At 42.4% G+C, this 22,846-nt stretch overlaps 1 protein-coding gene across 1 annotated transcript; it reads left to right on the top strand.

Annotated features, from left to right (window-relative positions):
- The first annotated feature begins 3,909 nt into the window (after window positions 1–3,909).
- LOC147416425 (uncharacterized) lies at window positions 3,910–6,712 on the top strand. The gene has a single exon (XM_086508378.1). The coding sequence runs from the start codon at window positions 4,122–4,124 to the stop codon at window positions 6,204–6,206; it is 2,085 nt and encodes a 694-aa protein (XP_086364504.1). The 5' UTR covers window positions 3,910–4,121; the 3' UTR covers window positions 6,207–6,712.
- The last annotated feature ends 16,134 nt before the right edge of the window (window positions 6,713–22,846 follow it).

Raw genomic sequence — 22,846 nt, 5'->3', positions numbered from 1 at the left:
TGATTGTCTATAAGGGGGGAGTGTTTGCAAATGCTAATGCAAGAAATCCCTTCTAGTCCCAAATCTCTATTGTAAATCTAGATTATGTAAAGATATTGTAGAAGCTCTTCTCTTAAGTTGTACTTTTTAGATTTTCCTCTCATTTTGTAATTATATGTTTTCATCTCCTAAACTCACCTTTCACTTATGCACTTGATATGTTTTGAAAGAATTTTTTTTTTTTTTGAGATTGGGGAGACCTAATGTGTGAGTTAGGTTATGTTAATGCCAGATAGCTATGTTGTAAACATCCATCACAAACGAGCGTTTGATGATACTTTCTCGGTGATTCTGACCTTATTCAAAATTGTTAAAATATGTTTTCTCATAATCTTTTTACATCTTTTTTCTTTACTAGTGGTTTCTAGCTAAAACTTAAACCCTTAGTTTTTTTACTTTGTGGGTAATGCATAGGGGATGATTGAGCTCTACTATTTTGTATGAGTTTAACTCTCCCTATTTTGATAATATTTTCAAGTGATAATGCTAGGAGACTATTCTTAGGCCTTAGGAGATTACTTTAGACCACTTCTTTTCATGTTTTGATGATCTGCAAAAAACGTTTTTTCCTAAGGATATTTGGAAATATTGCTTTCACACATTAGGTTTTTTTTTTTAAAATGAAAATTGAAACCTTCTAATTTTAGCTCAAAAAATCTAGAGCTTTTCCGAAACAAACACTCATGTTGTTTTCTTTTTTGAAAAAGAGACAGGAGTCTTTCTTTTATTACAAAAAGATTTACATTAGCTAAAATGACTAAAAAATCTAATAAGTTTTTTTTTACAAAAGCACTTCCCATCAAAAGGGGTGATGATTTTTTCATGGAAACCATGATAGTTAATAAAAAGAAAACGGAAACGTTGAACTTCTATTTTTGAAAAAACTTACTAGATGTCATTGCCTCTCTGGTCCCAATCTAGTTGTTCAAAACCATTGTTTTGATAAATATATACCAAATTTAAAACTTGGTGAGACAATAGTTAATTTAATATTTTTTGTGCTTTGACATAGATAAGAACTCATAGGTTCTTTGACACGTCATACATATCCAATGCTAACAAAATCTATGGTAATGTATATGAGAGTCCTATCTTTATCTTTGTTTAAAAAGGTGTTTGGGTTAATGGCAATCTCGCGTTGAATATGAAGTTCTATAGATTTAATTCATGTCCTGATGTATTTAATAATTTGAATATACAATTTTTTTTATTAGATTGTGAAGGATGCTTCTAACAGAGAATTGTTTTTTGTGCAAATACTTTCTTGATGTATAAAGCCAATTTTCTTTTGAACATAGTGTTTTTGGCCTGCCCAAAGGGCTAAGGCCATAGTGATGTGTTCCCTTTTTGTTAGTGAAAAAAGGAGAATACTTAATGCATAGATTTTTGATTGGCCAAGCAAACAGAGGATACTCATTGCCCAAACCAGCCAATATCTTTACATGATACATGTGCTTTTAATCATGGAAAGGTTGTTTGCATTATCGAATTTCCATTAAAAATTCACACGTGCTGCCTTGACTTTAATGTAGAGAGAGAGAGAGAGAGAGAGAGAGAGAGAGAGAGAGAGAGAGAGAGAGAGAATAAATGGCATCCTCGGACTCGGGAGCAGCAACAGCAGTGGGCTTGCAAAGCGATGGAGCGAATACAATGATACAATCTCTCTTCACTACTACTGGCTCACGTTGAACGAAATCCCTTTACTTTCTCGATTCCCTGGGATATTCCTTCCCAAGGTCCCCTCCCTCCGGGCCCCCCTCTGTGCCTCGGGCATGTCTCCCTTGTCCTTAACTTGCTTGCTCGCTCCTTCTTCGTCGTCCGATCCTACCCCGCCTCTCAGCCTCCGTGCAGCTCTTCCTCTCGTGGCTCCTCAATGTCGAGCTCCTGTCTCCTGGCTTCTCTATGAGCTCTAGATCCAGCTCTCCCTTCATCGTCTGCTACCTTGGTGCTCGTCTGTACATGGCCGAACGGCGCCCGAGGTTGTGCAAGGGTTAGATCAGGGCATGTCTTCTAACATCTAGTCCTTGGGATGCACGTCGGTTGAGATGTTGCACGGAGGCCATGGAGGCCTCCATGGGGACATTTGTTGCAAACTTCAGAGCTCCGCTATCAATTTTCTAGCTAATTGACTATCTTCAAGAGGGATGAGTGTGGCCTTGTGCCAATTCTGGGTTGCTTGTGTGTTGGGTCTTCAACTACAACTTGGGTGTGTGGCGTGCACCTGCATGGGGGTTCTTTGCAGATAGAATTCATGCAACATCGTCTCTTTCCTGGTGGGTAGCGCAGTATGGGTCAACTTTGGAGAACACGCATACCTTGAACGTAGGCATCCAGATTTCCCAAGCTACCTCAATCACTCATCGGGTGTCTCTGAGCCCATGTTCGTGCCTTTGGCTTCTCGATTTGTGTGGCAAGCTTTGATTTGGGTGACCCCCCAAAGGCTCACACGAGATGATTACTACTTGGAAACTCATTATCGCTGCCACGGTAATGCTGTCCCTAGGCTCTCTCTTAGCATCAAACTGGATGGTGCAAGACAACTTAGTGAATCCATGCCCTCAGCTTCTGTTGAGCAGTTGGAAGATGAGAGAGGGGACAATGGGTATGGAGGTGCTCATGGTGGTGGTGGTGGCGAAGGCATCGTGAGTTCAAGTGGCATTTCACTGAGCGGGATATGAACATGAACTAGAAGTGCGGGAGTGGTGGAAACCTGGATTGCTATCCGTGTTGAGGCTCCTCACCTTACTGAGTTGATTTGAAATTCAATAGGTAGTCTTTCCATAGGTACCCATTGCCAACATTGTCGGTGGAGCCCAAAGGTAAGAGCTCTTTCTGCTATGCTCATCTCCTTCCTCCTCAAAATAGGTACTGTTTTCATTGTGTTTGCAGGCTTCAACTTGAGGAATGGTACTACTGTTGTGCTACACATTACAAGGAGAGAGATTTCTCCCTCCTTGAGCTTCCTGTATGTTCAGTCTTTGCCGAGTCTTCGTGTGTGTTCTCTTTCTTAAGTACAAATGCAAGGACTATGTGTTTATAATGCAAGTGTAGAGATAGACCAAACTCTCTCTTATGGAAGATGGAACATAGCTGTGAGGGTAAAGAGGCAACCTGCTTCATATTGATTTATATTTCTTCCTCGTGAATTGTGTGTGTGTGTGTGTGTTTGTTTTGTTTGTTGAGAGAGAGAGATTAAGGAGATCAGAGAGCTCGATAGCTTGTAAACAAAGCTCCAGTGTCCCTTCACTTTGTCCATCAAATTTCATCTAATCCAGACATTTTTCATTTGCCACTTGTTCTTGAAGCTATGATTACAAACAATGAAGGCATGCATCTCAGCTAGGCATGGCAGGCCTCGTGATTTATCACTTTTTTTTCTCTTGTTTTGTGTCTAAGTAGTAAAGTTAAAACAACAACAACACACACACACACACCTCCTTATAATCATTTCCCATGCTATGTGGGTAGTGGTTGTGAAGCTCAAACCTCCTGGTTTCTTTTGTTCTGCACCTTGAGAATGACATGAGAATGGAAGGAGTAGGACGACATGAGGCATTGCTTGTGCACAGAAAGGCTCATCTATTAAGGCTTCGACAACCTTCAACAGGGAATTTGTCCCTTAAAAAAGAGAGGAATAAATTTTTCCTCTTCAAAGGTAATCCTTCTAAATATAGCTTGAATATGAGAAATTTTTGCTCTTTAAAGGTAATCCTTCTAAATATAGCTTGAATATGACTTCAGGCCAAAATTCACCCTTTAAATGAGTGATTTGTATGTCTACAAGGTTAAGACACAGAGAAGATTTGGGCGACTAAGGGAGCACTACGCCGAATGCACGCTAGACGGGCCGGCCGGTTGAGACGAGAAATGAGGGTCAAAATGCCACTGGTCCTCCTCTGTATAGCGAGAGGCAAGGGAGCTAAGCTGTCGTCTACCTTCCACGCCATTCACAAGCCCTTCTGCGGTCGCACCTTCCACTATACTAGTGGAGATAAATGCGCCTTGCGCTTCTACCCTGATGCACACCCTCCATTCCTAACTGCATTTCCTGTGCTACCTTCATCTTCACCACAGCCGCATGCATGTCTACCGACTCCACCATCGATTTCCTCAGAGAGCGAAGCCGCCTCTCCCCTCTCGTCCTCGACCGCTCCCACAGCCATGGCACTGCTGACCATTTCCAAGGCAGCAGCAGCAGTAGCTCCAATCTCCACCTGAAGAGGGAGAAGATCATCATGGAAATGGGTGACTTCCAGGATGACCCAGATTACATTATCCGGCCACCGTCGCTGCCAGCCATTGCACACGCATCACAGGGTCATCTTCACCTCCAGCAGAGCTCCGACTCTCCACAGCATCCACCGATGCCCCAGTACCACATAACATCAATTCATCCCAACAGAGTGATGGGATCGACATCCACACTCCGGTTGCGCAGAAAATTGAGAAACAAGAGCGACGATTTCTGCACACGCAGTACCCAGTCAAATGAGAATGAATGGGATGACCCAAGGCAGGGTGTACCTCATGAGAAAAAGCCTCTAGGTGAGTTCCTTAGTGAAATAAAGGCAGAAAGCAAGTCTGATTCAATAGTACATGTGGAGGAGAACCATACCCACCAAGGAAGCTCCAAGGAGCACAAACCCACTAATGAGTTTGCTAATGTTAAAGAAAGTATCAATGAGCCTGCTATCAAGGAAACCCCCGATGAAGGAAGCCAAGATCGTCCACCCGATCCGTCGCAACTTAAAACAGTGACAAATGGAGGACCTGAATACCATGATTTGAGTGGGTGCCTCTCATGTGATACATGCTTTTCAGGAGGTAAACTTACCATAGTTCCAATCATGGATTCCCGTGACTACACGGGAATCCCACCTAAGGAGAGAGATTACACGGGGTCCACACAGGCAAAGAGTGCAAAATCCGGTAATCATTCGATTATCTCATGGTTTAGATCCAAGAAGAAATCTCAGCTAGGAAAACATGAAGTGTCTGTGGTTAATCATCAACCCACCATTCCAAATGCGAGCATTCAAGGGAAACACACAAAGGTAGAGCAAGCAAATGCTCCAGAAGAGAACTACAAGGGTATGCAAATGGCCATGGAGTTCATGAAGGAAGAGGTTTCCCAAGCAAATAAGAAGAAAGATGATGCCCTGGCTGAGGTCTTTCAGGTAAAGAAGGCTATCGATGAGATGGGCAAGAAGCTTGGGCAGCTAGAGAACCAATACAAAAGCTTTGATGTTCCGTCGAAACGGATCAGCGACTTACTGTTAGCAAAAGGAAACAGAGAAGATCATGATGGCAAAAGGGACAAAGAGGATTTGTATGAGCTCCCTCGGATTTCATCGTACAGGGGGCACATTGCGACTATGGGCTGTGGTCCTACTAAGAGAGAGTTTTGCCATGCTGTGGTTGAGGCTAGAGTGGGGGTAAAACAGTTTTGTAGAACTCTATTGCAACAACTAAGAGAGCAATCTGCCCTTGACAAGATAGACACAATGCTCAAAGCTCAAAATCTCAAGGTCAACTTTTCGGTTAAGGGAGGCACCGTCTCAAAGCGGGTGAAATATCTCATCGAGTCGTTGGTAAATCAAGCTTTTTATGAGGATTTTGAGAACATCAAGTTCAGGAAAAGTGGGAGTCATTGTGTGCTTGATCCGAGACAAAGGCCAGTCGCATTCTTCAAGACTTACATGGGGATCTCACAAGTGGGGTGGAGTGAGCTAGTGAGCAAAGACTCAAGTGCATATAGTGAGAGCTTTGATGGATTCTGTGACCAAAAGATGAACAAGATAGTAGAAGAGTTGCTCTTCTTTTGGGATCTCGAAGGTGGGTGGCCGGATGAGCTCGTCAAAGCCTTCTTTGTAGCCGCAAAGTGGGTTTGGCTTCTTCATTTGCTGGCCTTCTCCTTTGAGCATCCTGCCACCATTTTCAGAGTTTGCAATGAGAGTCATTTTGATCCTCTTTACATGGAGGAGCTTCCAAGCAAAGATCATGAGAATGGCAGATTCAAGCTCTCGAGCCAACATTTCGGCAGCGGCGGCGGAGGCTCGTCCGAGCATGATTCTCCCAAGATTCTTGCAATGGTAATGCCAGGGTTTTTCTTTAATAGCTATGAGGTAATCAGATGCAAGGTGCTGATCTCCAATACGGTCCGATGACATCTGGTACAATAGGGTAAAAGGTTTTGCTCTTCTGTTTTCTCTTTTTTGTTGCAATGTCTTAGTTATATTTACATGATCATAACATAATCAAGGGTTGCTTTGCACCCATAATCCTAACATTAGATTTAGAATAATTATGGTGGCATTAAATTGAGAGCAAGTCATAATTTCACCCCATCTTGACACCCCCTAGCTTCTCCCTCATCATGATATGAGAAGCTTTTGACTCTAATGGAAAAGGGGGCCGCCCGCCGTAAAGTTTACTTACCCACATAGAAATTTGTTCTTTGCTCTCACTATATTGCCTCCTGATAAAGCCTGCATCTTGGACTGATGTTGTATGATTAACACATAACAAGTGGAGTGCTCGACCATTAGCCAAACATTTTGGTTACATTTGTCTTCTGATGAATCAGATGGTCTCTTTAAAGAGCCTCTCTAAACTCGTAAAGCTTGATGGCTTCTTATTTAAATTTTTGTTAGTCCTTTCTCTTGCTGTTGCAGCAATCATGTGCATGTTTTGATAGAAGATCTTTTTGTGTCTTTAGGGATATTTTTAAGGATTTTTAAAGGGGTTTAGATCTAGTTAATGTTGATTGGGTGGTGGGTTGGAGCACGACCACCAATAAAGGATGTGTGGAAGTGTCTAGTGAAACCTCTATATCACGTGCATTCAAAGCCTAATTTAAAAACCCCATATCTGTAGGTTTTTCATGAATATAACACACCCTTTTCTATTTCAATATGTGTATGTCCCCTTTCATTGGTACCCTTTGTGTCTATTAGAAATGTATAGAGAATGGGGCTAATGAATCCCTTCTGTTGAACTCACGTGCTATGTTATATGAATATGCCACACCCTTTTCTATTTCAATATGTGTAAGTCCTCTTTGATTAGTACCCTTTGTGTATTTTAAAAAGGAATTAAAAATGGGGCCAATTAATCCCTTAGGTTGAACTCATGTGCTATGTTAATCATTGATTAGGAAACACCCCCTTCTCTATATCAATCTCTATATATTTTCTTTAATTGGTACCCTTTGTGTGTGCTAAAAATGTATAAAAATGGGGCAAAACAATTCCATTTGTTGAATTCACGTACTATGTTTACATAATTGTGAGTGACCCACTGAGGTGAAAGTATTGGTTTGCTATGCATTATGGTCAAGTCTCATATTTGGTTTTCAGAGGTATGTTTGCACATCGGACAACTTGCATGTTGCAAAAACCCTAGTAGTAGGAGCCCCTCGGTTGATTTTGAATGAAACTCAATATCATTACAGAATATGAAACTCAATCTCTAAGGTTATGAGAATCAGACGATGCCAAGCTATAGTTTTTGTACCATGCATTCATTCATTCTAACATGCATAGGAAAAATGCAAGAATAAATCTTTATACAAAGGAGTCAATGCTCCTCTTTTATCGACTCATCTAGGTGCCTTTCATTGAGTTTGGTTTGTTTCTAATGTTCAAATAATCATCTTCATAAATGTAAGCTATTAGATGTCTTAAGGAATTTGAGTTTACCTTTGGTCTTTCAAATCTTGCTTACTTTGAGGGATATTTCTTTTTTACTAAGCAATTCTATTTTTCTTAATGATTCCAGTAATTATGAAATTTGGGAAAAAACCATACAAGAACTTTCGGAGTTTCAAGCTTCCTTGATCTTTTTTGCCTCTTTTAAAATACAAGTGAGGTTAGTGGATGAAGTGCGGTATTTTGGACATTACTTATGTGAAAATGTTTTTGTGCCTTGTAGAAAAATTATAAAAAAGGGATGGGTTTTACTTTCAAGACATTTTAAATCTACTTTGAGTTTCACAATTGCAAGAATGTCACGACATTTTTGAAACAAGATCTCTTCTTTGTTATTCAATTGACATGATTGGCTATTTATAACATTGATCAAACTCTTTTCGCATATGTTCATAGAATAGCTAGTGTTGAGTAAATAAAATCACCACTTGAGCAATTCAAGAATCCATTTGTCTAGCTGGCATGCCTTTGTAATGAAATTGGCTTATTAACTTGAGAGTAGCGGAAATGAGAGAGAGAGAGAGAGTACTTTTGTGAAATTACTATGTGAACATAGCGGGTGCACATAATTGATGGTAGCAACATAAGCATAGCATTTAGTCAACTTGACATGAACAAAACATTTTTGCAAGAGAGAAAATTTAGAGAACATGACAACAGTTGAGGTCTGGATTTATGTCGACTTCGTCCCCCCTCCAATAGGCATTTGTATTATGATTTCTCCCATCAAGAGAGACTTGTTACAATACAATCTTTGTGTTCCTTGTGACCTAGATGATATAATGAAGATGGAAAGCTTCATGCATCACAAGCATAACATAAACTTTGTGGAAAGCTTTAACTATCCTAAGTCTCAGTCCCAATACCTCAAACACCTTCGAAGGTGTAGAGAGCTAACAGGGAATGAGGATAGGGAAGAGGAAGAAGAGACATTTCATAGGAGAAAGAATTAGTTCCTCACTTATCATCACTCTTCTTGCTAGCATACATAATAGCATAGTAATGAAGATGGAGGAGATGGCAAGCTTAAGCATTGAAGCATGGCTCTTGGTTGGATTTGTATTCCATAGCCAAGAGTGTTGGTGTAGGCTCTCAACTTCTCTACTTGCTTGGAGAAGGAGAGGGAGCTCTTGCACTTTGCACTTCACACCATGAGACTGAGTGTGAGTGTGTGTGGGAGAGTAAACCCCCTAAGCAGGCTCCTAGCTTCCTTGGTCGACCCCCCTTGTAGCTCATGCTTGAAGCTCATTGGACCCCTCCAGGCCAAGCCAATCATAAGTAGGAGGTAAATCAAGTAACAAGGGTAGCCTTCGGACAAGTGTCTCCCTTTCCCCTTTGAGAGAGAGGACTTGATAAATGTAAACACAATTAATTAAATCTTCTAAATTATCATTGGACCCCTTGGGTGGCAAACGAATAGGCTTTAGACACACCATGAGAGAAACATGAGGAGGAACTTGACAAGTGTCCCTTTTGCTTTCTTTGTACCAAGCATGCCTTGTGTGAGTGTATGTGTGTGTCTTCTCTCTCTCTTCCCCCTCTTGACTTTTGGCACACCTTATCTCAACCACCTTATTCAGCAAGCATGCAAAGCACCTCAAGTTTGGGTGGTGTTCCCACAAGCACCTTAAGCTCCCTAGTCAGCAAGTTCGACAAGCACCTCAAGCATCTTAGTCATCAAGCACGACAAGCACTTCAAACATATTAAGCTTGGGTTGAGTTCCCACCTCAAGCACATTCCTAGCTTACCTAAGATCAAAGGACTTTTACACTAACTATTGGAGGTCTTCAATGAAGCTAACCCTAAGGTCTTTATGCTCCATTGGTTAGCCTTGCTCTTTGATAGACCATCTCTCATTTAGATCCCTTTACCATTGGCCCCGTGTTGAGATAGATCTATAAGCACATGTCTATATCTTAACCTTTGGTCTCGTTTATTCTTCCACATTAAATGATGAATTTAATATGAGAAAATCATTTGGGTTGGTTAGATATTAGATTTTAGGACATTACCTCTCTCTTAAAATCATAGTCGTCCTCGACTATGAGGTAGAAGAGATAAAGCCTTAGTCATTAGTCAATCTTACTTAGCGGGTAGAGGATCCCTTTTTACCCTACGACATCTTTTAAAGATGGATGACTAATCCATTTGGTGCTTGGGAGACATAGCTGCCGCAAGCATGTCTGCTCCTTAGTCCATTTCATTCTCCCAAAGTAGAGTGACAAATTCTACTTGGTGTTTGAGAGACATCGTCATCACAAACATGATTCTAAGCATGCATACTATTTAAATTTGTGCACAATTAAAAAAAGAACTAGTCTTATAAGACAAAAACATGGGTCATTTAAAAGACATTAGTACATGCTTACTCTAATGTAGAATTGTAAGCATTAACAAGGTTCATATTATCCTTAAGTTGTATTCTTTGCATCCATCTAGCATCTTCAAAAGGATAATTTTTGAACTTAATAAGGTACCGTCAGATAATCTTACCATGTCGTAGTACCTTGTCTTTATGCCAAAGGATAGCTTCGGGTTGTAGCACCTCTTCTTGGTCTTCCACTTCAAGAGGGTCTTCAATAATTGGTTCTCTTGGTGTCTCTCCTTTGTAGGGCTTAAGTAGGCTCACATGAAAGGCATTGTGTATGAGCCAATGGTTGGGCAACTTGAATTGATAAGCCGTCTCATTGATGGGCTTCAGGATTTGGAAAGGACCATAGTATCTTTTTGCTAGCTTAGCATAATACTTTTGATGGCCCGTAGGATTTTTGCCCGTTGTTTGCCTTAATTGAGTCTTAGGAAACTTAAGTAAGATCCAATCATTTTCTTTGAACGTTAAGGCCCTTTTGTGCTTGTCAGCAGCAACAACTTTTTGCCTTTGTTGAGAGATGGATATAGCCTCCTTAATCTTTTGAAAAGATTCTTTTAGGTCACAACTATACACATTGACAAGAAAACCTTCCCATGTAATTTGAGTAGCAAGGGACTTTTACGTCTTTCCTCAATGATCTCAAAAGGTGCTTTTCCCGTAGAAGTATATACAATATTATTATAGGCATACTCTACAAGAGGTAAGCCCTTTTCCCATTGTGAGCGTTGATCTACTTCAGTAACATGAGTCTTGAGTAGATCGAGTATCGTAAGATTGACTACCTCACTTTGGCCATCTGTTTTTGGGTGATAGGCTGAAGAGAAATTCAATCTTGTTCCTAGATTTTCAAAGAGACCTTTTCAGAAATTACTGGTCATTCTATGATCTCTATCTAACACGATGGATGTTGGTAATCCATGATGTTTAAAAATCTATGATATGAAGAGAGTTGCCATTTGGTGTGCCTTAATAGTCTTTTTGACAGGAATAAAGTGTGCTTGCTTGCTAAACTTGTCGACTATTGTCCATATTCCTGTATTCCCATGGATAGACTTGGGCAATCCATGGATATACTATCCCATGGTGAATTTGGGATAGGCAATGGATGGAGTAATCCAGGTTGCTTCCCTCTATCATACTTGGTCTTTTGGCATACTATGTATTTTGAAACATACTCTTGCATGTCCACTTTCATGGTAGACCAATAGAAATATGTCTCTACTCCTCAAAGAGTAGGTTCAATACCACTATGCCCCGCATAGGGAGAAGCATGGAATTCACACATAACTTTCTCACGAAGGAAATGGGTAACACATAGCCTATCTTCATGGAGAAGATAACCAACCTGCAAGGTGAATGGTTCCTCTTTCTTTCTCAAAGCAAGGGCTGACATTATGTCTCTAAAATCAGGGTCAGTAGCATACTCATCTATTATAGAATATAGATCATTGTGAGTAGCTATAGACACCGCATTAACTTTTGGTGAAAGTGCATCAACCAGTTGATTATGCTTACTAGAATGTAAGCAATATAAAAAGTAAATTGCGAAAGAATATTTTTCCACCTCATTTGTTTGTCGGAAAGCTTGGTTTGCGTCATGAAATACTTGAGACTTTGGTGGTCGGTTTGTAGAATAAATGGAGTCCCCAATAAGTAGTGCTTCCATGTGTCTAGGACATGTAGAAAAACTAAAAGCTCTTTTTCATAAATTTCCAAGACTCGTTCATCGGTATTGAGCCTTCAGCTCTCATATGCTATGTCATGCCCTTCTTGAAGAAAAACTGCTCCACGGAAATCACCACAAGCATCACATTGGACCTTAAATGGCTTTGAGAGACCCGGAAGCATGAGGACTTGTTGGGAGGTAAGCTTTTCTTTAAGCTTATCAAAAGCATGTTGCTCCTTAGCAGTCCATACGTACTTAACGTTCTTCTTAGTTAAGTCATGTAGTGGTCCTGCTATTTGAGAAAATTTTCTCTATGAAGCGTCTATAGTATGCACACATACCAACAAAGCTTCTTAGCTCATGTAGATTCCTTGGATTAGGCCATGCTTTAATTACCTCTAGCTTCGATGGATCCATACAGATACCATCTTGAGAGATAATACATGACCTAGGTATCGAATCTCTTGAAGGAAAAATTCGCTTTTCTTTTGGTTGAGAAAAAGCTTATTCTTGAGGGTTTCCAATCCACGAGCAAAAAAAACCGAGCAAAGCCAATTTCTGAGCAAATATGAGCAACACCCTTGACAAAATGATGCAAGCGCAAGGTATACTGAAGAAATAATCATGTCATGCAAGATTCAACCACCCAGAATCTCAACACAAAAGGTTCATACAACTAAAATCACCACAAAGCAGCAGAGGCTTCAAAATCTCAAACCTTCTTACATGTTGAGTCTGTAACAGTCACAATATAAAGTGCTTAATTATGGATGCATCCAAAACACCAAAAAAGGTTAGAGCTAACAAACTTCCACCAACAAGTCTATGAGGCCACTCAGGTACCTACCAAGGCTTGAAACAACTCCAACTTTGTGAGTGTAACATGATGCCCAACCTCATGGGCAACAAAGTTCAAACCAAGGACGCAAAAGAATACAAAGAAGATGTGTTTATAAGAAACAAATGTAGCATGTAATTTGTTGTACCACATTTGGAAATTCTCACACGACGTGCAACGAGGGAATTTTGCAAGGGTGACAACATAAGTAACTTCTTTCTCCAATGACCCAATTGTACTCACATGGAACACATGTGATGTGATGGGGACGAGTATTACCTCTTGCAGCAATGTCGGATCCATGCTTCTTTCCTATGCAATTCTACCTTGAAAATCTCTTGCTAGCTTTGATCTCCATCTAACAAACTTACTGTCCCTGAACTTGGGGTGAACCACACTCGATACAGATCCATTGACTTTGACATTGTGGTTGCACTTTATGCTTGCATCAATGTCTTTAAGAACAAACCCATTGTGCTCTAACATTTTAACCTTGGATGGTTGCATGTTAGTGCCCTCTACCACTACCCAAGTTCTAGGAAACCACGCATCCATATTCCGACTATGAGTATTACTACTACTGTAGAACCATACAAAATTCTCAACCAAACCTCTTGGATTGGATCTCTTAGCGGGATAGTTCTGCCTACCCCAAAAGAACGATGCAGGGATTCCATGTCTTACAGTTGCTTCCATCTCATTTATGAACCTACCACAAGGAAGATTTTCCTCCACAAGAACACCAAAGCATGTCATTTTCCTTCCAGACTCTGTATGCCTAATTGCCCACATTGTTTGGGGCACAAGTATGTCAGGTCACATATGCTGCAAAGTGCAAGCTTCACGCTAACCACTCCTAAATACACTAACCTCTCTTGGGATTGTAGTATACTCAAGCATGTGGTTGTCCTCCTTCAATATTTCCCTAGTTTCCACTAGTATTGGTCTAGATCTTCGAACACTTTTCTCCCTCACGGGTTCTCTGTTCATTTCTAGACTTGGCATCTCATGCAAGGAATAGTGGTCCATGTTTATAAGCTTCTTTCCCAAGCCACCTACTACCCGCTGGCTCATAAACTTTGCAGCCAAATCTACCACAACTGGTGAAGTGCATGTGTGAGTTCCTTTTAAGTACACATTGTACCTCGCACTTTGCAATGCAGGTAAGGCCATATCTGCACATGTCGCTTCATACAAACCTATCCTATACTTTTTAAAGTCTAATGGACATGTTCTTTTTTACTTGTAAGCCAAGTGGGTTTTCTTGCAACTTGGCGACAATAGTCATTATTGAGGGAGCCATCTGGATGAGCAGCTAGCTTTCTTTAACTCTTTTTGGGCTCGCAAATTGCAACTTTAATGTACCTATTGTACATGTAGGTGCACCCACAAAGAGAGAGAGAGAGAGAGAGAGAGAGAGAGAGAGAGAGAGATGAATGTGTGTGTGTTTTTGTCTTCTTTGGGAGAGTGAGACATTGGGAGAGACTTGTTGAATCTTAAACGCGAGCATGGCTTGTACGAGCTCTCTTACTTTCTCGCTGGATTTTTCTACGAAAGATGTAGATAAGTCATCCAACAATACTATTACTTTTTTTCTTACAGGGCACATGGATATCTCTATATCGACATGCACATTGTTTTTTCCCCTAACGAAGGAAGGAGATTCTAAAGCCCAACTTGCATGGTTTACCTTGTTATTTAATCTTCCACAATATTCTGACTAGCATGAACCGGTGCTTTCTCTGTGTCAAAATTCTCTGCAGGGATGGCCGAGGTAGCTTCGAGGAGGACCAGGATTCCTCATATGATACCATGGGAATGATGAGAGATGGAGTTTCCCCTAATTTCCTAGATTTTCTTTTGGAGCCGATCAGCCATAGCGTCAGTAAGAAAAAATGAACTAAAGTTAAAACTACTAATTAATGGAGCCCAAACTGACGTCGTTTTGTGACAGCCCCGAAACTGACATCGTTTTTGACAGCGTTTCTAGCAAGCCGCCCACCGGGTGAGAGAAGAGAATGGCCGTGAACAAAGGGTGCAAGCAGTTTAGGCTTGAGCTACGCACGACATAATAATGGAGCTTAGGCTTGAGCTATGCCTGCACGGCAGGGTCGATGCTGCTTTCACCAGCGCCATCATCATGCACATCACCAACAAAGGAGCTGGGATCAAAAGGAGAGTATACCTCACCCGTTCTGGAGCCGAGGGTCGAATACAGGCCGGAGCTGCAAGTTTTTGACTGCAGAGTCTAAGAGATCACACATAGTTATTTTCGCTGCCAAGTTATCCTGTACTGTAGATGCAGCGTGGGCTGTGTCCATATTAGCTCATGATGATGGGCCTAGCCCCACCCCCACTCCACTTTGTCTCTACCCTGTGAAACCTGTTGAAACTAGTCTGCGCCGGCGCGGACTGGTTCTAGCAGGTTCCAGCAGAAGAGAATGATCGTGACGAGGGTGTAGGAAGAACTTCAGGCTTGAGCTACGCACGACAGAAAATTGGAGATTAGGCTTGACCTATGCCTGCATGGCAGGGTCAATGCTGCTTTTCACCAGCGTCATCATCACGCGCATCACCAAGAAAGGAGCTGGGATACAAAAGGAGAGTATACCTACGTGTTCCGGAGCCGAGGGTCGAATACAGGCCGGAGCTGCGAGTTTTTGACTGTAGAGTCTGAGAGATCACACATAGTTATTTTTGCTGCCAAGTTACCTGCACTGCAGATGCAGCGTCGCCTAGCCCACCCCAGTCCACTTTGTCTCTACCCTGTGAAACCTGTTGAAACCAGTCCGCGCCGGCGCGGACTGGTTCTAGCAGGTTTCAGCATGCTATACAAATTCCAATACTATGACTCGCTCCTCATTTCATTATCTAGAATCTTGGTAGATCCCCTCTTGATCTTCCCCATGGTTGATGCCGACGATGACTAAAATCATCTATGCGCGAGCAGGACATGAACTCGAAACTTCACCGGCAACCTAGCGAACCATATCTCTGCGCTAACCATCCTAGCACCACGAAAATGCTGCCTACAATACAATTTCTTCAACATACAAATAAAACCCCCTCGCCTGATGCTTGCACACTTGCGCTGCTCAGCTGCACTCCTGGCCTCTCATACAGTACTATCACCCTCGCCACCATCTGGCAGTAAACACATTTTCCTTTTCAGCCGGGAATGGGTATCTTTTCAGATTCACGTTAAAAAAAATGTTTGAGACACTTACTCAGCTCATCTGCACACTATTCAAAGCAAAAATATTGTTTTTTTAAATTTTAAAATTAGCTCCAACAAGCTATACAAAGCCAGATAACCACCACATATGTCCTTGGTGAAAGTGGTCCAAACCATTCCGCACTAGCGCGGACGCCGCCACCGCCGACGGATCCGGGCAGTACTATGGTAGATTAAAAAAAAAAAAAATCGGCTCCTTGGTAAACTGGATCACTTTTGTATTAAAATGAATTAAGATGCTTTTGTTTTCATATAGTAGATAGTGTTGATATTGACATAAGAATGAACAAAGTGACAGTTTTCGGATATGTGGATAGGAGGAAAGTTTTGAAAGCTATGAGGAGTAGAGGAAAAAGGGCAGAGTTCTTTGCTAGAAGCATTTAACAGGTTTCACAATCATTCATCATCTGATGCAGATGATGGGAGTACTTATAGCCCGACGAGCTACCATATCAACAATTACAACTATAGCAAACCTTCCTCATAGTTTGGTAGCCATATCCTCACGCATCATCCATTCAAACACACCTACAATCATGTGAAGCATGATTACAACCATTATAATTACTAATACGGCCGGTCGCATTTGGTGGCCTCTCTCTCTCTTTTTCTCTCTCCCTCTTTATCGCGTGCACATGGGCTTCTCTCAATTTTGGAGTTTAGCCTTCATGTCGCAAATTTTGACACGTGTAAAGGGCTCCCCCTTCCGCCATATTATGTTAGTTTAGATAATAACCTCAATGATAAAGCCATGGCCCACTACAATTATGGTACCACATCAATCGAAGCCCCATCAATTACAATTATAATTACCTCAATGACAAAAATACATACACATAAATACTATGCCACTAATATGTTTAGACAAATTTTTGACTTCTCCAAATGTAATCCAGTTTCTCTCAAGTTTAATACATTCATCCATTATAAATACATTCATATAAATGCATTCACGTTATTTACCAAATGAAAGTGTATCTCTCACACACATAAAAATAAAATTTTGTAACAATGAGGGCATTTAATTATGTAGTCTAGCAACTAATCATGGTTCCTGGGGAAGGGCTTCCTTGATTGATGATCCTCTTTATAATGATCAAGTCAACTTAGTGTCTATTTCCACAAGTTTTGATGATTTTGATAATCATGTAGATCAGAGTGAGAGTACAAACACTGAGTTGGATTCAATGGATGAAGTTCCAAAGACAGCCAGTCAAAAAGCTACTTTGAAGCTTGTCCCTGTTCACATAGTGCCTGAGGTGGCTTCGTGTGTGGATGAGGGGGATGATAGACACTTAAATGTGGACAAAGATGAGGACATCCTCAAGTCAACAAGGTCTTTAGCTACTTGGAGTGTCTAAGTGTGTCTTTATGCATACTTAATCCATACGCGTGTGCTCGTGGTCTCAGATCAGATGTTTTGGGTCTGAAGATAGCTTTTGCCAGATAGTGTTACATTAAAGAGAAAGGAGATTTTATTGTTTTAGTGCACAGATGTCAAAAGAAACCCCATTGATAGGTAATCAATAATAAGCAAATAAAGGTGCTAGCTACAAATAGAAGTGTTGTTCTCAGAGTTGGTTGAAAAGAGATAGAATCTTAGATAGATCTAGCAAGGTCCTTGTTAACTACATTGATTTTCCTCAAGGGATTGATATCCCGCCTAGCTTCACCATGGAGATGTACTAAACCGAGATATTGCTAGTTTACTAGAGAAAACTAAGTCGTCTCTATCTATCACTTGAGAGTTGCATAAATTTGTACTTGTTTTTTATACTTCCATTGTTTTGTTGGATATCTCCTTCTTACATTTTATTTCATTCTATAATTCATTAACAGACATTGCTATCACCAATTTTAAGTGTCTGTACATTTCAAGTTGTGAGTGTGGCAGCCATGTTCTCTTAAAGTGTATGCCGTGTATTTCGTTTGGATGAAGTGCATTACAAATATACCTATAGGCAAATGTAATCCACATGATGTCGGACCCACTATACGATGATTTCTTGAGAGATAGGCCTCGAAGGCGGCATCTGTTTATTGATGATGGGTGTGATTCAAGTTAAATTATGTGGAGCCATAAACAACGATGAGATGATTTGGGATGGTAGTCTGTTTTGCAATATCTTGTGCTCTATAGCTCTTATGTACTAATGTTTGAAAATGCGTTATCATGTGACTTAATATACATTGATTTTTGTGTAGGTCTCTTTTGGTATGTATTTGTGGTTTGCTATATCTCTTGAATTCTCTTCATCATACTCTATGACCACTTATCACAATGTTATCACACTTGTTTTGTCTCTTTTTCCTTATCACTTTTGAAAATGTCTGTAATTCACAAATAACTTTATTAAGGGACTGGCTCATTTTTTTTGTTGCTCGAAAAAACACGCTCGCCATCTTGTAAGACTCATTAGTTGGAGCCAGTCCCCCCTCCGATAGGCATTTGTATTATAGATTCTTCCATGACGGAAGACTTGTTTACAATACAACTGCTTGTGTTTCTTGAGACCTTCTTGATTAGATGAAGATGTTAAGCTTCACTCACCAAGTATAACAACAATAAACATGATTATCATGAACTTGGAAAATGCCCAGCCTCAATCCCAAGACCTCAAACACCATGAAAGGTGAGGAAAGCTGGCAGGGAGTGAGGAAGAAGAGAGAAGTAGAAGTAGCTCTACGAGAAAGCAATAACCCCTTGCACATAATCACTCATAGATCTTGTAGCATAGCTTAGCATAGTGTTAATGGAGATTAGAGAGATTGATAAGCAAGCATAAGCATTCTCTTCTGTGGATTTGCATCCATATCCAAGAGCTTGTGGTAGTAGGCACTCAACGTCTCAAGCTTGGAGAAGGAGACGGAATCCTTGCTTCACAAGAGTGTGTGAAGGGAAGAATGAGAGTGAGAGAGCTCGTGGGATGCTCAAATAAGAGAGAGAGAGAGAGAGAGAGAGAGAGAGAGAGAGAGAGAGAGAGAGAGAGAGAGAGAGAGAGAGAGCTAGCTAGGTCAACCCCCTTCCCTAGGATTTCCTTGAAGCTTATTGGGCCATGTAGCCAGCCCTCTAGCCAATGAGGGCTTGGCTCCCTTTGGGGCAAGATGTGTACTCTCTTGACAAGTGCCTTCTGAAGGGGATCGGGGAGGACCACAGACGGAGAGTGAGAGAGAGAGAAGGAGACAGACACGATGTGGGTGGGGAGACTCAAAAGAGTGAGCAGCCCCCTATACACTTATGCTATGTATAAGGTATACAAGTCAGTGGGCGCCCAGACTCTGGGCGGCCGGGCAAGGCACAAGCGCCTATACCCCAACAACCTCCCACTTAAAGGCGACTGTGCCTTTAAGCAAGGGAACCTAGTCTAAAGACTAAAAAAGGTGAGAGAAAACCGCTCTCAACCGATGCCCACTGGCTGGCTGTGATCGTGTGCATCCGGCTGTCCTGCTCCCGTGTAAGTCCATACACCACCAGACGTACCGCACACGTACTGCAAGTATGTACACAATACCTGCATATCTCCCTCGTGCACTATGCCATCATCAGTCAACAAACGACTGACAACCCCAACTACATATGCTCCCACTGTAGCTGCGATATCCGGTCTCAAGATCAATATCTCATACATGAGACCACCGAATGCCGATGCAATGCTAGCGGGCCCTGCTAGCTCTACGGAGCATGCATCAACATATATGTCCCTGGCAATAGGCATCTCTGACTGACAAGGCGTGTCAACCACATGCATCTCCTGACTGTCCACAAAAGACGCATCAACCTGTCGTGCAACCTCAGAGCAAACCAGCTGCTCTAGGTGTCTGCTGGAAGACATATCCTGCACAACTATATCCCCATGCTCACTGTCGAGCATAGAAAGGAATGACTGCATAATCGCTGACATCTCAGCCTCCTCTGCAATCATCCAGTGCAAACATGACCACTCAATCTGCTGTGACTCACTAGAGCTCTCATGCTCTAACTCCGTATGCATAGACTCTTGCACAACGTCCTCCTGTCGTGACTCACTAGAGCAAGACCACTCTACCTGTCTATCCTGCATAGAAGTATCTCGCACAACTGACTCTCTGCTTTGCTCAGTCACTAGCAAAGCATGCATGTCTGACTCTGTCACCTCTCTGTGTGACTGCTCAAGTCGTGCCCCAACCGTGTGCACAACGATCTCACTACTCTGCACTCCATGCAAAGCATCCTGCAACCCACAAGCAAAAGAGACTCGCCTGCTCTCTCGCTCTCTACCTGGCTGCATGATCACAGAGACAACACCGTCTCTCGCGTGATCCACATGCAATGGGTAACCTGTACCACTCCTGGCACCTCTCGCAATCACTAGCGAACCCAAATGCATCACAAAATCTCGCTCTCGTAGCGAAATCTGACATCCACTATCCCGTAACTGTCTGACTGAGATCAAATCCCGTCTCAGATCTGGCACATAACGCACATGACGCAGGGTAAATCTCATACCACTGGGCAAGGACAAACATACATCTCCTGTACCCTCAATGTCATACATAGCACCATCAGCCATGTGCACACAACCAAGTCTCCCACTAGAAAACGTGCTAAACCACTCACGATGCGACGTGACATGGAAAGTAGCATCTGAATCTAGTAACCAATGTGAAGACAATGTGCAATCCGATATGCAATCCGTAGACATAAGATTGTCTGAAGACAAGCTAGATGTAAATGTGACATCGCCATCACAAGCATACTCAGTAACCACCGTACTGATCTCACTAGCATCTGTCATGCCCAAATCTGCATCACGCATCTGTCGCCTCCGTTGTCTCAAACGCCTGAAACATCGACGCCTAATGTGCCCTCTATGTCCACAATGCCAACATGTTACCTGTCGACGTGCTCGTGAATGTACATGTCTCACACGAGTCCGTGATGACTCAGATCTATCATACATATCATGTAATCTGCGCCAAAGTGCTCTCGAAGTAGTCTCATACATAACAAGAGCATATACAGATTCCGCAAGGTGCAAAGAGAGCGTAGATAGTGCCATCTCCTCTAGCTCCTGCCACTGATCGTCAGACATGTTTGAAGGTCTACCTGCATCACCACTCAATGGTCGATGCAACCCTCGCTGTGTCAATGCATCAAGCATACACTCTCTCCATGCCGCAAAGTCTGACCCATCAAACATGCGCATCTGTGAGAGGTCACAATCTGATCGATCACCTGTCTCTGCCATGAGCACAATGTAGCAAACTAGAAAGCAAAACCACCTCACCAACAACACCTGGAAACTGTCTACCAATATGGCCAGAAACACAATGTAAAACCTGTGAGACACACTCCAAAATAGAGCTCCCGCAATGTCAATACAAGCCTCGCCTGCTCTAGTATCACACTGCAATCTGTGAGCTAATCACCAAGCCCACAATGTGCGGTATCGATGCATACACACGCACAAATCTCCCACCTGCAGAGAACACCGCACGCAAATGCTGAGTGCAACCCGCAATCTCTACCTAGATCGCACAAATGATACGCATAAAACTCCTGGGAAAATTTCGCCAGAGTTTCGTCAGTAAAACGGCCACAAAACCAGTAACCAAACTGACTGCACGCTCAAAATCATGAGCAACCAAAGCACATCAAACCGCACTCCAAATGCATGCACCAATCTCCACACTTTGCATACATCATTGCAAACACCTGCAAATCTAGTACACAAATATCTGCTCTACCTGTGACTGCCAAAAAACATGCTCGAGGCATACATTGCCGAGCTCAAAATGCAATCACATTAGTCTCCCTGAGCATCAAACCACATAAGGCATACATCGTATCCTCCCACCTGTGAGGAAACTTGCAGCAAATATCACTCTCACATCTGAGAGCAAACCATGTGTGGAATCCTCGACACACAATAAACAACTGCTGCTGCTGCAGAAAATTCAGCGTTCAGAATTTTAAAATTCTGATATGACGAGCGCGTCCGGAGCATGCCAAAACCCCAAGGTAGACTCCTGGATCATATGTATCCGAGTCCGGGTGTGAAAGCTATGCCAAAAACAGTGTTTTTGGGACCCGAGAGTGCACAAATAAACTTGCTGCTGTACCTGCTGTAATTCAAAGCATAATTTCAGCAAATAGACATCACCATCGCGTCCGGAGCGTGCCAAAACCCTGACCTAGACTCCTGGATCATGTAGATCTGACTCTGTATGACGGAGCTACGCAAAAAACTGCGTTTTAGAGCCCGAAAATGGCAAAAACGAGCTGCACACAGTCTTGAACTTGCTCCTGCTCCACTCTGCGTGATGCAATGTCCTCTCAATGCAAGCTCCAACACAAGAGCTCTGCCACAACAGCATCCAAGCACTCGAATGTCAAGCTCTCCTTCGCCGAGCACTTCTCTAACGAGCTCCACTGAGCTCAAAAGCTCCTCTCACCAAGGAAGCCGCAACCGCCTCCTCGACCAAGCTTGACCACACCAAGCTCCTAAGCTCCAAAGACAATGCTCCTCAAGCTAAAATCGCTCTCCGTGAAACTCCGCGATCGAACTCCACCGTCGAGAGCGAGCGAGCTATCGCCTCGAAGCTCTCAAAGCCGTCGTGCTCTCCGCGGTCACCATAGCTCTGATACCAATTGAAGGGGATCGGGGAGCACCACAGACGGAGAGTGAGAGAGAGAGAAGGAGACAGACACGATGTGGGTGGGGAGACTCAAAAGAGTGAGCAGCCCCCTATACACTTATGCTATGTATAAGGTATACAAGTCAGTGGGCGCCCAGACTCTGGGCGGCCGGGCAAGGCACAAGCGCCTATACCCCAACACCTTCTTTCCCTCTTGTGAGGTTAAGCTAGCACCCCCCTTGTTTAAGCACAGCCCTTGCTTAAGCAAGATGCCCCCTTGCTTGCTTGAGCAATGTGCCTCTACACTTTACATGTGGCCCCTTTCCTTTCATAAGAGTATGGGTCCTTGGTGAGGTGCTCACATACTAT

The sequence above is a fragment of the Adiantum capillus-veneris genome, unplaced genomic scaffold (assembly GCF_014529385.1).
Source record: "Adiantum capillus-veneris isolate H3 unplaced genomic scaffold, ASM1452938v2 Hic_scaffold_993, whole genome shotgun sequence".
Taxonomy (NCBI): domain Eukaryota; kingdom Viridiplantae; phylum Streptophyta; class Polypodiopsida; order Polypodiales; family Pteridaceae; genus Adiantum; species Adiantum capillus-veneris.
The sequence above is the reverse complement of the archived record's forward strand: the minus strand, read 5'-3'. Positions and strand labels throughout refer to the sequence as shown.